This window comes from Rhinoraja longicauda, chromosome 13 (assembly GCF_053455715.1).
Source record: "Rhinoraja longicauda isolate Sanriku21f chromosome 13, sRhiLon1.1, whole genome shotgun sequence".
Lineage (NCBI taxonomy): Eukaryota > Metazoa > Chordata > Chondrichthyes > Rajiformes > Arhynchobatidae > Rhinoraja > Rhinoraja longicauda.
Window position 1 is genome coordinate 33,972,531 of NC_135965.1, and position 13,630 is coordinate 33,986,160.

Here is a 13,630-nt window from a genome sequence, read left to right on the forward strand (position 1 = left end):
CGACCATCGATCACCCGTTCTATATTATCCCACTTTTGCATCCTACACTCCAGAGGCAATTTACATGAAGCCAATCAGCCTACAAACCTGCATATATTTGCAATGTGCAAGGAAACCGGACCACCCAGAGAAAAAAACCACAAGGTTACAGGGAGAACGTACAAACACCACAAGGACGTCACCCATAGTCAGGATTGATCCCGGGTCTCTGGCACTGTGAGGCAGCAGCACTAACACTGGGCTGCTGTGCCGTCCCATAGGTTGACAGTTCTGCACTGATAACATTTAGCATTCCGCAGAATAGAATTTACAGCAGTTAGATAACTCCTTGAATTTCAATTGAATTTACCAATAGTGCCTTCAAGTGTTTAATGATCTCTCATTTTTTTACAGCTAATTATGATGTGGATGACTATTCCCGTTTTGCTCTGTTGAAATCTGAGGAAAAGTCTGCAGCCGTGGCCAACAGTATATCCTACTTATCTAAAAGAGGTATAGTCATTACTTTGTGGTGATTATTGTTTGTATGATGTGAAATTAATTTTGCTACAATACATTATCTCCATGTGGCTCATATTTACTATGCAGATATGCTGTCTTTAAAGAAAGAAGGCGTAAACGGCAGCATTTTCTGCTGCAAAGTTTTCCTTTAAGATGGTAGATTACATCCTATTAAATAAACACTGACCTCATACAAAGATCAATTTACGAAACAGTCCCAGACAACTGGAGGGATCCTTAGTTAGTTACACTTCTTTGCTGAATAACATCTGAACTATAAAAACTTAATCATGATTGACACTCCAATCAATAACCTTTCTAAACATCAAAACACATAAAAGATCTAAAACACCACAAATTGTGGCCTGACAGTTTCACATTTGTCAAGTTCTTTGATGAAATAACAATTAAAATTATTTGCGTGAGGCTATTTTTTTCTGTAATTGACCTTTACAGATGAAAAGGATACAGCTCCATTTTATCCAGATGAATAATTTGTTGCAAATTCCATTGTTTAACACTGCTACATTTTCAAAAGTGTCCCATTTAAATTTACAGGTAAAATGTGGGCAATACTGCAGTTAGTCAACATGTCAAGTTTACATTTGAAAAAAATAATATTTAAGATTAGATCCCTTCCATCAGCTGACAGTGTGAGCTAATTAACTACCACTCGATATGTATAAATATGTATCAGTTACACCAATGTGCACTTGACATTTGTAAATTTCCAGTGTTTTGGATCCGAAACCATTTCAAATTCTCCATGTGCAGCAGTCAATGATGCAAAATTACACATTTCCAGTTTTTTAACATGCGGATGTTTAAAATCTACTGTCGTACTTAGAGTGATTAATCCTTCACTGTCACCAAGAAAGAAACAGTTGTGCTCATTTAGTGATAGTGGTTACAAGTGAAAGCATCTGTAACAATTATCTTTCTTAACAGCATGTTCCTATAATGAATAAAATCAAAACATGTTCCTTTTTAAATTTTGCACGATGTGCTCCTTATTAATAATGAGTATTCCACTGTTTCCAGCAAGCCAATAAATGTGGCTCAAGAAAGAGAGAAGGTAAAGATTATCCCCATTTTCATCAGACTCTTTGGATTTTAAATTATAATCTGACCCATTTGAAATAGCACTTAAAGGTCATTACTGCTGATTATGTTAATCAATTCCAGTTGAATAGAATCAGCACTGAAGATGCTTTCATGAATATTACTATTTTCCTGTTTGCAAACGGGAAGGAGAACTAATCAATTTGTAAAGTTAAATCATTGAATAGATTCCTCGCACAGGTGACCCGTATCGTTGGTGGGGTTGGAGGGGTGTTGCATTCTGACTAAGTAATCCACATTGAGATTTTCCATGTCGCTCAGTATGGCAAGAATGTGAGTTGAAAAAAAGTTTTACAAAATTTAATTACCTTTCATGAGAGCAAATGTTATTCTACATCTCAAATCTTTGGGTAGCGATTTAAGAATTCTTTGAGGGTGAATTTCCCTTCCCCAAACGGAGGTGATGTACAGGTTACCTGCATTAAGTAACCAAACATCAAACTACTTTGAACTGGCACTGAATTTAGTACTTTAGTTTTGAGGTACAACACAGAAACAGGCTCTTCAGCTCACCGAGTCCACACTAACCCTTCAGCTCACGAGTCCACACTAACCAGCGACACACCCATACCAGCACTTTCCTACACACTAGGGACAATTTAATTTACAGAAGCCAATTAACTTACAAACCTGTACTTCTTTGGAGTGTGGGAAGAAACTGGAGCACCCAGAGACCACCACGCGGTCACAGGGAGAACGTACAAAATCCGTACAGACAGCACCCGTAGTCAAAATCGAACCCGGGTCTCTGGCGCTGTGAGGCAGCAACTCAATTCTATTCAATTATTTAACTTTACAAGTTGACTAGTTCTCCTTCTTGTTGGCAAACAGGAAAATGGTAATATTCATGAAAGTATCTTTAGTACCGATTCTATTCAAATGGGTTTACCAATTCTTGAAATGGATGTCTTGGTGATGGTATCATTGGTATCACTCCATTCCTGGAAGTTGCTAGATAGGTTGTTGAAATACTGATCTGTGAAGTTCCTCTGTCGATGGTCTTCAGAATCACCACATCTTGCATGGATATGTCTGAAAAATGATGCATTCACGGCCTCAGATTTTTTTAAACATTAGGCACAGAGATGGCATATTGCAGGGTAGGGTGCACTTCACTCCCATGCTTGCACTGTTCTTTCCATAGAAGTAAAGGTGGCATTGATGCGCAACGTCATGGCCTTCAGATCAAACCAAGCAACAGCGTGTAATTTGCCTTATGTGTAAGAAGGAAATGAGATGCTGGTTTAAACTGAAGATAGACACAAAAAGTTGGAGTAACTCAGCGAGACAGGCAGCATCTCTGGAGAGAAGGAATGGGTGATGTTTCGGGTCGAGACTCTTCTTCCTTATTTGCCTTAGTTCACCAGTTCATGTTCACCACAGCATCAGATAGGTCATCAAGGCTCTCCACAGCAAAGAAGGATTTCATCTTTTTTGACAGAGAAAATTGCATCTTAGTCTTTGTTTTATGTGAGTAATGCTGGCTGTCCTTGAATCCAGATCTCACAAACGTGGCCCGTTAATAACCTGGATCTTCTTATCTATAGATGTGGGTTCTGTTCTCTCCAGGCACAGCTAGTTTGTCAATCACAAGAAGAATTTTGAGTCGATCCTGGTCCATGTTTCCTGGCAGCTCCCATTGACTCCTTGATTCTGCAGGAAATTTACATTGCCAGATATTTTCAACAGCTAGTTCTATTCTGAGGGATGGATTGTGCAGGACAATGGCTACTTTCCAACTTTCCAGACCACTCTCACAAGCCTAAACTGGAACCTCAGTAGCTGAGTGCAATTCCATAGTACTAGAATTGTAATGGAAAGTACTATTGGACTTCCAAAGATGAGGCTTTGTTGTTGTTTTCAGTCCTACCAGCCTGGTATGGAAATTTAACAGTGTGGCGGATGCTGAATAATCTAGCTAAGAACAGACTACTAGTGCTGTAGAAAGACCAACGTGCATATGCAGAGCCTGATGGACAGGAGCGTAGACTGAAGCAAAAGTAGCACGAAGACGAGGAAGACTTTGAGGGTTATGTTCCAGCTAAATATTAACAACTGCGTAGTGAAGGAAGGCAATATTTGCACAGATTGTGATTGACTTGCTTTTTAAGGATCTGTTAAGCCATGGTCATCAATACCTCTCTCTTATTCTGATTGTCACCACCAAGATAGTACACCGATCTTTAGCCAGAAGAGTCCAGATGACACAGAGTGGGTAATGGATAAGCGAGAATGGGTACCCGCACCCTGGTGAGTGAATGGAATGAATGGGTACCCAAGCCCTGTGGCTACACAGGAGAATGAATACCTGGATCCTTGTTAGGTACCGGAGCCTAGTGAGGGGATGGAGAGCAGGGGTACTCAAGCCCCGGTGAGTGGACAAGGAGAATGGGTACCCACGCCCCAGAGAATGGCTACCCAGTCTCTAGTGCTTTGAGAGGCTGTTCATGGAATACATTAAATCCCGTCTACCAAGCAACTTTGACCCACTGCAGTTCACCTGTGGCCACAACAGGTCCACAGCTGATGCCATTTTCCTGGCCTTGCACTCATCCCTGGAACACCTGGATAAGAGAGACACCTACGTCAAACTTCTATTCATCGACAAGATGTTACATTTAATTCCCTCGTCTAAATCATTAATATATATTGTAAACAACTGCGGTCCCAGCACCGAGCCTTGCGGCACTCCACTAGTCACTGCCTGCCAATCTGAAAAGGACTCGTTAATTCCTACTCTTTGCTTCCTGTCTGCCAACCAGTTCTCTATCCTTGTCAATACCCTACCCCCAATACCATGTGCTCCAATTTTGCACACTAGTCTCTTGTGTGGGACCTTGTCAAAGGCTTTTTGAAAGTCTAGATACACCACATCCACTGGCTCTCCCTTATCCATTCAACTTGTAACATCCTCAAAAAATTCCAAAAGATTAGTCAAGCATGATTTCCACTTCATAAACCCATGTTGACTTTGACTGATCCCGTCACTGCTTTCCAAATGCGATGCTATAATATCTTTAAGAATCGAATCCAGCATCTTCCCCACTACCGATTCAAGGCTAACTGGTCTATAATTCCCCGTTTTCTCTCTTCCTCTCTTAAAAAGTGGAATTACATTGGCTACCCTCCAGTCCACAGGAACTAATCCAGAGTCATTGGAAAATGATCACCTATGCAATCCACGGCTAAATTAATAATATCTGGGACATGGCCATTAGTTGCTTTGAGAAGTGATGAAAGGATCATTACAGGTGCATTAAGATCGGGTGATATTTCTTTATTACTTCCTCACAAGATTGCTTTCTCAGCAACTTTACATTCCAAGAACAATGCAGTTTGTGACAAATACCTTTACAAATCAAGCTGCTTTCTATCGTTAATGAGGTCAAATGTAAGCCTCCAGTTTCCCAGCTTTAGTTCTCCTTTTGGTGTACGGAGCATCCATGAAACGATTATTGTTTCAAGGTTGGATATGATTTATGTTACTGATTATCCCATCAGTTTATGTTTGTAAATTGTTTGGTTCATTACCATCTGTTTCTTGTTTTAATTTAGAAGCTGGGTGTAGTATTACCTCTATAATTATTTTTGTGAGTTGTGTGGGGCATATAGAGGTCTAATCTCTCATTTTAGATCTGGTGCAACTGAATGTGGTGAAATGACTGTTTATTTATATAAATTCCCTTCCTGCACAAACCCATATCAATCACATACAATATCAATCTGATCTGTGCTCCGGTTTGTAGCCATGCAAATACATTGGAGAATGACTAATTTGCATTTATTTTTTTCTCTGCAAATGACTTACGATTCCTCTTAACATCGGAATAGCTTTTTACATTGTTTACTTTATGTGCAAACCCAGATTGTTTGTCTTACGTGGTTAATTTGGATTTGTAGGCTTGTGAATGTTCATTTGTTGAGCAAGACTCTGGAAGTAGGGATTCAAACAATATGGTAAGTGGTTGAGGTAGAGGTTGGACTATGATAGAATTATTGAATGATAGAACTAGCTTAATAGCCCGTATGTCTGACTGCTTCTACATGCGTTTTAAAAAATATCAATCTGACTTTAAGTGCTCCACTGAATTAAATGGAATGAGGGAGATTTAGGAGGTGGATTATGAGTTAAGTATTTAAAAGCAACTTGAAACAGAATACATGCTTCAACATACTGAATAAGTGGTAAAGACCCACAATTGCCATGACAGTTCACTTTCAGGCCATGAATCTTGGTGGGCTTGAACAAAGAGGTGAATTTGCTACTGAACAAGAGAAAGATAAATTGCTGCCTGTTCAAGTCATCAGGCTATGTTGCGGTTAACCCTTGCTGTCTAAAAGACGTGAAAGAAATTAAGTTTGAAAGACTGGAATTGTGAAAGTCAGCAAACAAATCCACTTAAAAAAAATAATGCACTTTCACTTCAAGTAGGAATTATGCCTAGTTTACATTACAAATTATGTTATTTCTGAAAGACATCTCAAAGTTGCTAACTTTATTTGACCTGAATGTTAAAAACTTTCTTTTTTTTAAATTGCAGCTGACACATTTGATTTATGCTGTGTTTCTCTACATTAAAATTTCTGTTCTGAAACATTTCTCTTTCAGGTGATGTGGTGTACAATGGCCAAGGGCTTTAATGTTATAGGAAAAAGTGTCAAAGTTATATGTAGCTGCAAATTTGCTATAAAATTTGACTTTACTCATGTTTGTTTTACATGTTTCTTTTTCCCTTCTGCTTTTTCTGTGGAGGGATTTCTTCACGAGAGATCTATGGTAACTATTTGTTAGTCTGATTCCAATATCTACATTGGTGCCATGCATTTTTCATATTTTCCACTCAATTGCTTTATCATTGGATTTTAGTGCAACTATTCAATTCCACATGCAATCGGGACTTGTGTTGGACCACATTGGACTTTTAAGCATCAAAGCCACAGCTCAGTTGTTTCAATTAATTGAATTATTGTTGTGAAAATTTTAATGTAAATTGGGAAAGAGATAACCAAAATACATTTGGTCTCTCGGGCTCATTTTTCTCCATATTGGATTTGATCACATAAAATCAAAGTCAATTTATTGATGCATTAATTTAATATTAAACTTTAATATTACAAAAAAAAGTTGCTGACTAGGATTTGGCCCTTTGAATCCATTTACTGAAATTAAGTTTGTCTATTTCCTAGTGGGAATGGATCAATTGATAATATTGCTCCATGTAGTTCTAAATTCTACTGGGTTTGTTTTTTTGTTCGTGTGTGAAGTTTAGTTAATAACTGTTGGGTGTAAACTTCCTTGTTCCTCTGAGATAGCGAAGAGGAAGCAACTAAACAGAAATGTTTCAAGTCAAACGCTGTTCATGAGTACTTTTAAAAACTGTTCATGTTTGTGAATTGAATAGCAATTCCTTTGGGGATCAGCTATAATGTATGTCATCCAAACTGCATGTTGATTGTAGTTTGTGTAGGAAAGAACTGCAGATGCTGATTTAAATCGAAGGTAGACACAAAATGCTGGAGTAACTCAGCGGGACAGGCAGCATCTCTGGAGAGAAGGAATGGATGATGAAATGTCACCCATTCCTTCTCTCCTGTTGATTGTAGTTACCGCCTTGGGTGAAATGAAGAATATTAATTTGAATGGCGACCATCTTCATACCAGCAATAAGAGGAACAAGATGACAGATGACAGAAAATATAGTTTGTACAGTTGTATGTTGAAGATTTTCAACCACTTAACATTAAGGTCAATCTGAGCTGGATTCTTTGGTACGCAATTGAGTGGAAAAGTAATTCAATGTGAGCTAATTGTTCTTGCGCCATACTAACATGATGAATTATTTTCATAATGATCTGCTTGTTTTGCTTTAATTAAATAATTGTTTTGAAATTGTTGGAAGAAAAATGGAACAGGAAACAATAACATTAGAGTTTGCATGACACCCATATACTTTTTAATCATGTGTTGCATTATTAAACTTTCAAAATGCAATACATTATAGAAGTGCATTGTTAGAAAAGTATTAGTCTCTTTCTATATCCTCACCCTACTCCTTTGCATCAATAGACATACGTGCATGATCACATGGAGAGGAAAACAACATTTTAGTTCAAAGACCCTTTGCCAGAACTGGGGAAGTGCTAATAGAGGGTCTTTGACCCAAAATGGTAACCCTGTTTTGCTTTCCATAGGTACTACGTCACTGTTCTTTCACTGGATGGTATTGTCTTGTATTCACTTACACATCATGCTTTAAGCCTTTGTGTCCCGATTCTACTACATTGTTTTGGAATAAAACAAATTTTGAGAAGATTATTTGAACATTTCAAAGATATTCCATTAACCTTCAGAGTAATGATATTTTTTTGAAAATTATTCCAAACATTAACCGGTGAAAACTGAGCATTGTGATTTAAACAGTCGTTGCATAAAATTGATTATTTAACTGAATATTTCCTATTTCCGTTTAATCCATCAGTGGAATTAGGTAAATTTGTGGTTTGAGGAAAAATAGAAAATGGGGGTCTCGTAGAATATTTCTTTCAAAGAGGCTGCACATTCATAATGGATAATAACATCATTCAGTACTACGAGTTGCTGTGACACAGAGTTTATTTATTTGGACTTTATTCTTTGGGGATTTGGTGGACTTTGGTCACTTATTAATTGAAGATAAATAACATTCCCACTTGGGGAATCACAGGTGTAAGCCTGCACATTTTATTTACACCTATTCAGAAATATTGTAGCTGCATTGTTAATTGCCTATTAAGGGAATTTAAAAATTTTTTTTTAATCTGGCTGTTCTCCAGTTTTCCTATGGTAAACAGTGCCACTGTCCTGCTCTTCTTCAAACATTATAAACATGATGAGGTTGACGAACAATGTATTTGGTGTGTTCTGTTGCTTTTTATTGGTATGACTGTATGACAAATGAAATTCCTCGTATGTTGCAAAACATACTTGGCTAATAAAGTATGATTGTGATGATTAACAAATATTACATCTGTACACGTCAATAGAAAGCATGAGGATCAAGAGAGGCATAACTTTGTCACCTGACCTGAAACAGTACCTTGGTGTTTAAAACATAGCTAAGGATAAATTTGTATTTTGCATCAGTATGGAAGACTTCCTAAGGTATTAAACCATTGAAAGCTTCAATCCAAGTACTCGCGAAGACAAATGTAATTTGTAATTAAGAAAGGGGCTCTTTTTATTCCACATTAACTCCTAAGTGCTTCTACCAATAAAACACACTCTATGAAACATTAGTCAAGTCAATGAATGGTATGAGTCATAAACACAAGTTCCTGATTTTAAATGCTCTAACAGGCACACTGCTATTGATCATTGTTATGTAATTTGAACTTGGCATTATTCTGGATTCTATTAACCTCTGGCAGTAAATAAATGTAATATTTTTGAAATACTACATCTGTGGTATTATTTGGAGGGAGTAAGCCTCCTTACAATGGTTAAATGCACATAATGATAGCTGCAAAGATTGTGATTCCACCCATTGTAGTGTCATGACCTTGTGTTGTACTGAACAGGTTAAATTTGACATTCCGATCACCAGTTTCACTGATTTTATTTTCAACTATACAACATCTTTTGTCTCCAACATGACAACTAACAAGAACAGTATAACATGCTCTTTAGGGACGCAGATATTTTCTGTTCTATCACAAGGGAAACGACCACACAGTTTATGTGTGGCCTTTGTCCATCTGGCAGGTTGAATAGGAAAACTACATCATTGATACCTGCTTTCACATGAAGAGTATTTGTTAATTGGGGTGAGTGAGATAAATATATATTTTTAAATTGTTAATATACATTTTATTCACTTTTGTTTTCTCTTTGATTTTATAGATGATAAGTACATTCGTCCACTTACATTTTGGGTCATTGGAGACTTTGATGCCTCTTCAGGGCGGCAGTTACTGTATGAATCCCTTAAGCATCTGGTAAGATTTCATAACAAAAGCCGTTAACATACTTTTCTGTCCCCTCAACTATCGATATCTGTAAGCAATTGAGCCACACAAACCAAGGAAGTTTGATATTCAATCTACAGTTATTAAGCAAAGAATTGGCTCCAGTGCTGTTGTGTTCTGAAGGCATGACTGATTAATTAGAACAGCACTCTTAGAAGTGAATGCCAGTAATAGTCTGGTGGGAACACAATCCACTTCAGCTGAAATGCTTCTTCATGACAAATAATCTTAAGAAGTTCACCGATACCATTAACTAACTAACATCATTAATGATTTTTCCTAATTAACGCATTATGAGAAGAAAAGAGAAAATGCACAAGAATTGATTACCAAGAAGACTGTGTATCACCTATTTTTGCTTGCAAAAACTTACTATTACTATTGTGACACTCTGGGTTTACCTCAAAAAGCATCACAACATTAATTTAAAAGATTTTCAAAGCGGGGTTCCAAAAGCAGAAAGAAACACCAAAGCATGACTTGAGTGGTTCCCACAAGGAATAGGTTTATTTGAGGTGAAAAAAGACCCAAAGTGCTGGAGTAACTCAGTGGGTCAGGCAACATCTTTGGAGAACATGATTAGCTGACGTTTCGGTTCCAGACCCTTCTTCAGACTGAAGAAAGGTCCCGAGCCGAAACGTCATCTATTCATGTTTTCCAGGGATGCTGCCTGACCTGTTGAGTAACTCCAACACTTTGTGTCTTTTTTTGTAACCTAGCAGCTGCAGTTCCTTATGTCTTCATTTAAAGGACATTCTCCCCACTTCATTGCACAGTTATCATTGGAGGCCTTTGGTCATTGGAGCCATTTGGCCACCGGCAGGCAGATACCAATAATACACAACTATGGCTCCCATTGAGGAGAAAGAGGATATTTTCAGAAAGCGGACAAGGAAGTCCTGGATGATGGAATACATGCCACAAGGGAGGCCTACCTGTGTGGTCTGAAGAAGGGTCTCAACCCGAAATATCACCCATTCCTTCTCTGCTGTCTGTCCTGCTGAGTTACTCCATCTTTTGGTGTCTATCTTCGGTTTAAACCAGCATCTGCAGTTTCTTCTTACACATTACACCTCTCTGTGTGGTAGTGAGTTGTGTTTGTGGAGGTCTTGTATTTAGAGACCGGCTGTGGATAGCATCAGGACGACCTGGCAGAAGTTGAGTTGAGATGCCTCCTTCCAAAATGAGAATCCCTGGGAAATGCCTCCACCAATCCCTCCAGATTCCATCCATTGGGTGAAAGAATACTTCCTCAGATACTCTCTAAACATCTTACCCCTTACAATAAACCTATGCACTGTAATTTTCATAATTTAGTATGCCTTCATCAGGCCCCTCATCATCTTCCCCATGTCAAGGGAAACAAAGCCAATCTGTCAGTTCTCCTCTTTTACTGAATTGCTCCATCCCAGGTGACATCTTCATGAATCTGCTCTGCACCCTCTCCAGTTCAATCATATCCCTCTTATAGTGTGACAATTCAAACTGCACACAGTATTCCATCTGCGGCCTATCCAACAATTGTAAAGTCACATCATAACCTCCCTACAAGCAGCCCAAATGCATCCTTTGCCACCTTAATTTAGCTGTGTAGCCACCTTCTGGGATGCTTGGACTTATGTTTCTCAACATTCCCTGGAGCCCGACCACTGTGTGTGCCGTCCCTTACATTTATTAGGATGCTCTGCCAATTTTACAACTAATCAATGTTAACCTGTACTCTAAGGTCATCCATCACACTGTCAACAATAGCATAATTTTTTGCGTAAACTATGAACTTACTCGTCACATCGACTGCATTCACTTCCACATTATCAGAGCATCAAAATAAACGGTAAAGGTCTCAGTGGTACACACCACTGATCACAACCTTTCAAATACAAAGTCAATCGTCCACATCATCCTCTGCCTCGTATTACCAAAAGCAATGTGCCATGTTGCCCTAAATCCCATGGGGGTCTTATCATTTAGAACTGTTTTCCATGTGGGACCTGGTCAAAGGCCTTGTTGTAGTCCCTATATACCACATCAACCACCCTGTTCTCATCAATACGTTTTGTTATCTCTATTATTTTGTTATATTATTTTACATTATTTTGTTATCTCTTCAAATACCTTCTCCTAAGATACTAACTATCTTTTTTGAGTGCAGCGGGTTCATTGATAGAACTGTCCTTGCCCGTTGTCCCAAGGTACCTGACCTACTTTACGTGACCAGTCATTCCTATTACAGTATATCCAGTAGTGGAGAGAAGACAAAAGGTTTTGATCTGTTCTTTTCACACCTTACATTCTCTTTGTACCCCTCCTTATCTCGAGTTTCCCTTTCTCCTGACTCAGTCTGAAGAAGGGTCTCGACCCGAAACGTCATCCATTCCTTCTCTCCAGATATGCTGGATCCAGAGAGCAGCATGTTTGACCGCTGAATTTGTCCAGTATTTTGTGTCTACAGTGGAGATAAGGCACTCAGTGAATGAGTATCTAAGCTGCTGAAGGTTGGAGGAAATACCACCTTGAGTTTGCACATTGTTTGGAAGTCCTGTATCAGTTCTGAAGCTATTCAGTCAAGTCTTAATGTTAACCCTGTGAACTTCTGGCTGCTTTATAACCAACAAACTAGCTTGATGTGGTTCTGGTTCAAGGGAGAATGTTCTGTGACAGTTGGATTTGGGTAATTTTGACCCATAATTTTTGTCCGTATGGGAAGAAAGGCAAACAAAAGTCATCACTGGATGTGTGCCTAGCATTGCAACTGGAAGTGCTTCGTTTAGTTCAATTTTGAGACTGGCGCAATTTCACCTCGTAATGATTGCAGGTACGATTTACCCCACATAAATCAATTTTAAAATACAAAGTGCTTTTTCGAAAGAGAAAACCAAGCCTTAGGCAACCCAATTGATATGGTGATGGCTAACCAACATATCCTGTCAATGTTATGCGTGTAATCAGGACATCCGTACATTTAATACATCTGTACATCTGCAGGTGATTATTAAATATTGCATGCTTATTTTCTGCACCTGTTGAATTATGCGCACGTTGTTCCTTTTTCATAACCTTGCCTGTCTGCTGACAATTTCTGTTGCAATGATTACTATTTTCCCACTGAAGAAAGGAGGAGTAGCTGGAAACCAAATATGCAGTATTGAGAAAAATAGTCAAGGAATTTATACTGTGCTTTGAGGGCCGTTTTTCCATTGTAATCCAAGATTATGTGCACATGTACAAATTGATGTGTTTCATTCCTGAGTGTCTCCTGTTCTTTATGTAATGAAAGCTCTTTGTACAGATGGTGTTTGCTCTCTAATTTCCCCAGTGACTGAGAAATGCACAATCTTGGCTGTGCTTCTCTCCAACACACAGCTGATTTTGCAAACTCAATTGAGTCGGCATTTGTGATAATTACTAAGTTCCTTTTGGCTTGCTTTTGCAGTTGTTAACATTTGTTTGACAGTAATTTGATCACTGGGCAGAGAATGAAAATGGAGTGAAATTCTATCCTCATGATGAAAAGAAAGCTTAGATGGTCATCTTTTGTAAAATTCTTCCTCTACGTGAGCAACAAAAATGCATTAATAGAGCTGGGAATTGAGATTTTTACATTTGCTAGCTGAAGGAAGTTGTTCCACTACTGAAATGGTTTCACCTCACTGGCCTAGATATTTCAGCTAGAGCTGCATTCCAAACTTCAGTTGCATCCAGATTTTGAAGTATAAATGAATGGGCATTGAATTTTAATACAAACTAGACCAAGTGGACCCGTTGGACCCAAACCTCTCCTGCATTGGTGCAGCACCCTCTCCTCCCCTCCCTCCACTTCCCCCTCCCCCTTCCCCCCCCCCCCCCCCATATTCCCCTCCACCCCCTCCCTCCCGCTCCCATTCCCCTCCCGCTCCCATTCCCCTCCCCCTCCCCTCCCTTATCCTACCTCCCTCCACCCCCTCCCTCCACTCCCTCTCCCCTTCCCCTCACCCCCACCATCCTCCTCAACCCCCTTATCCTC

General features: G+C 38.9%; 1 protein-coding gene across 2 annotated transcripts in view; it reads left to right on the forward strand.

The window, feature by feature from the left end:
* uggt1 (UDP-glucose glycoprotein glucosyltransferase 1) overlaps nucleotides 1–13,630 on the forward strand; it is a 103,727-nt gene that overhangs the window by 34,852 nt on the left and 55,245 nt on the right. Inside the window, exons 20-22 of one of the 2 annotated variants that reach the window (XM_078410756.1) lie at nucleotides 394–492; nucleotides 6,377–6,400; nucleotides 9,503–9,597. In XM_078410756.1, the coding sequence (XP_078266882.1) occupies nucleotides 394–492; nucleotides 6,377–6,400; nucleotides 9,503–9,597 (218 nt within the window). The remainder of the gene's footprint in view (nucleotides 1–393; nucleotides 493–6,376; nucleotides 6,401–9,502; nucleotides 9,598–13,630) is intronic. The other variant, XM_078410757.1, reaches the window with a different exon arrangement.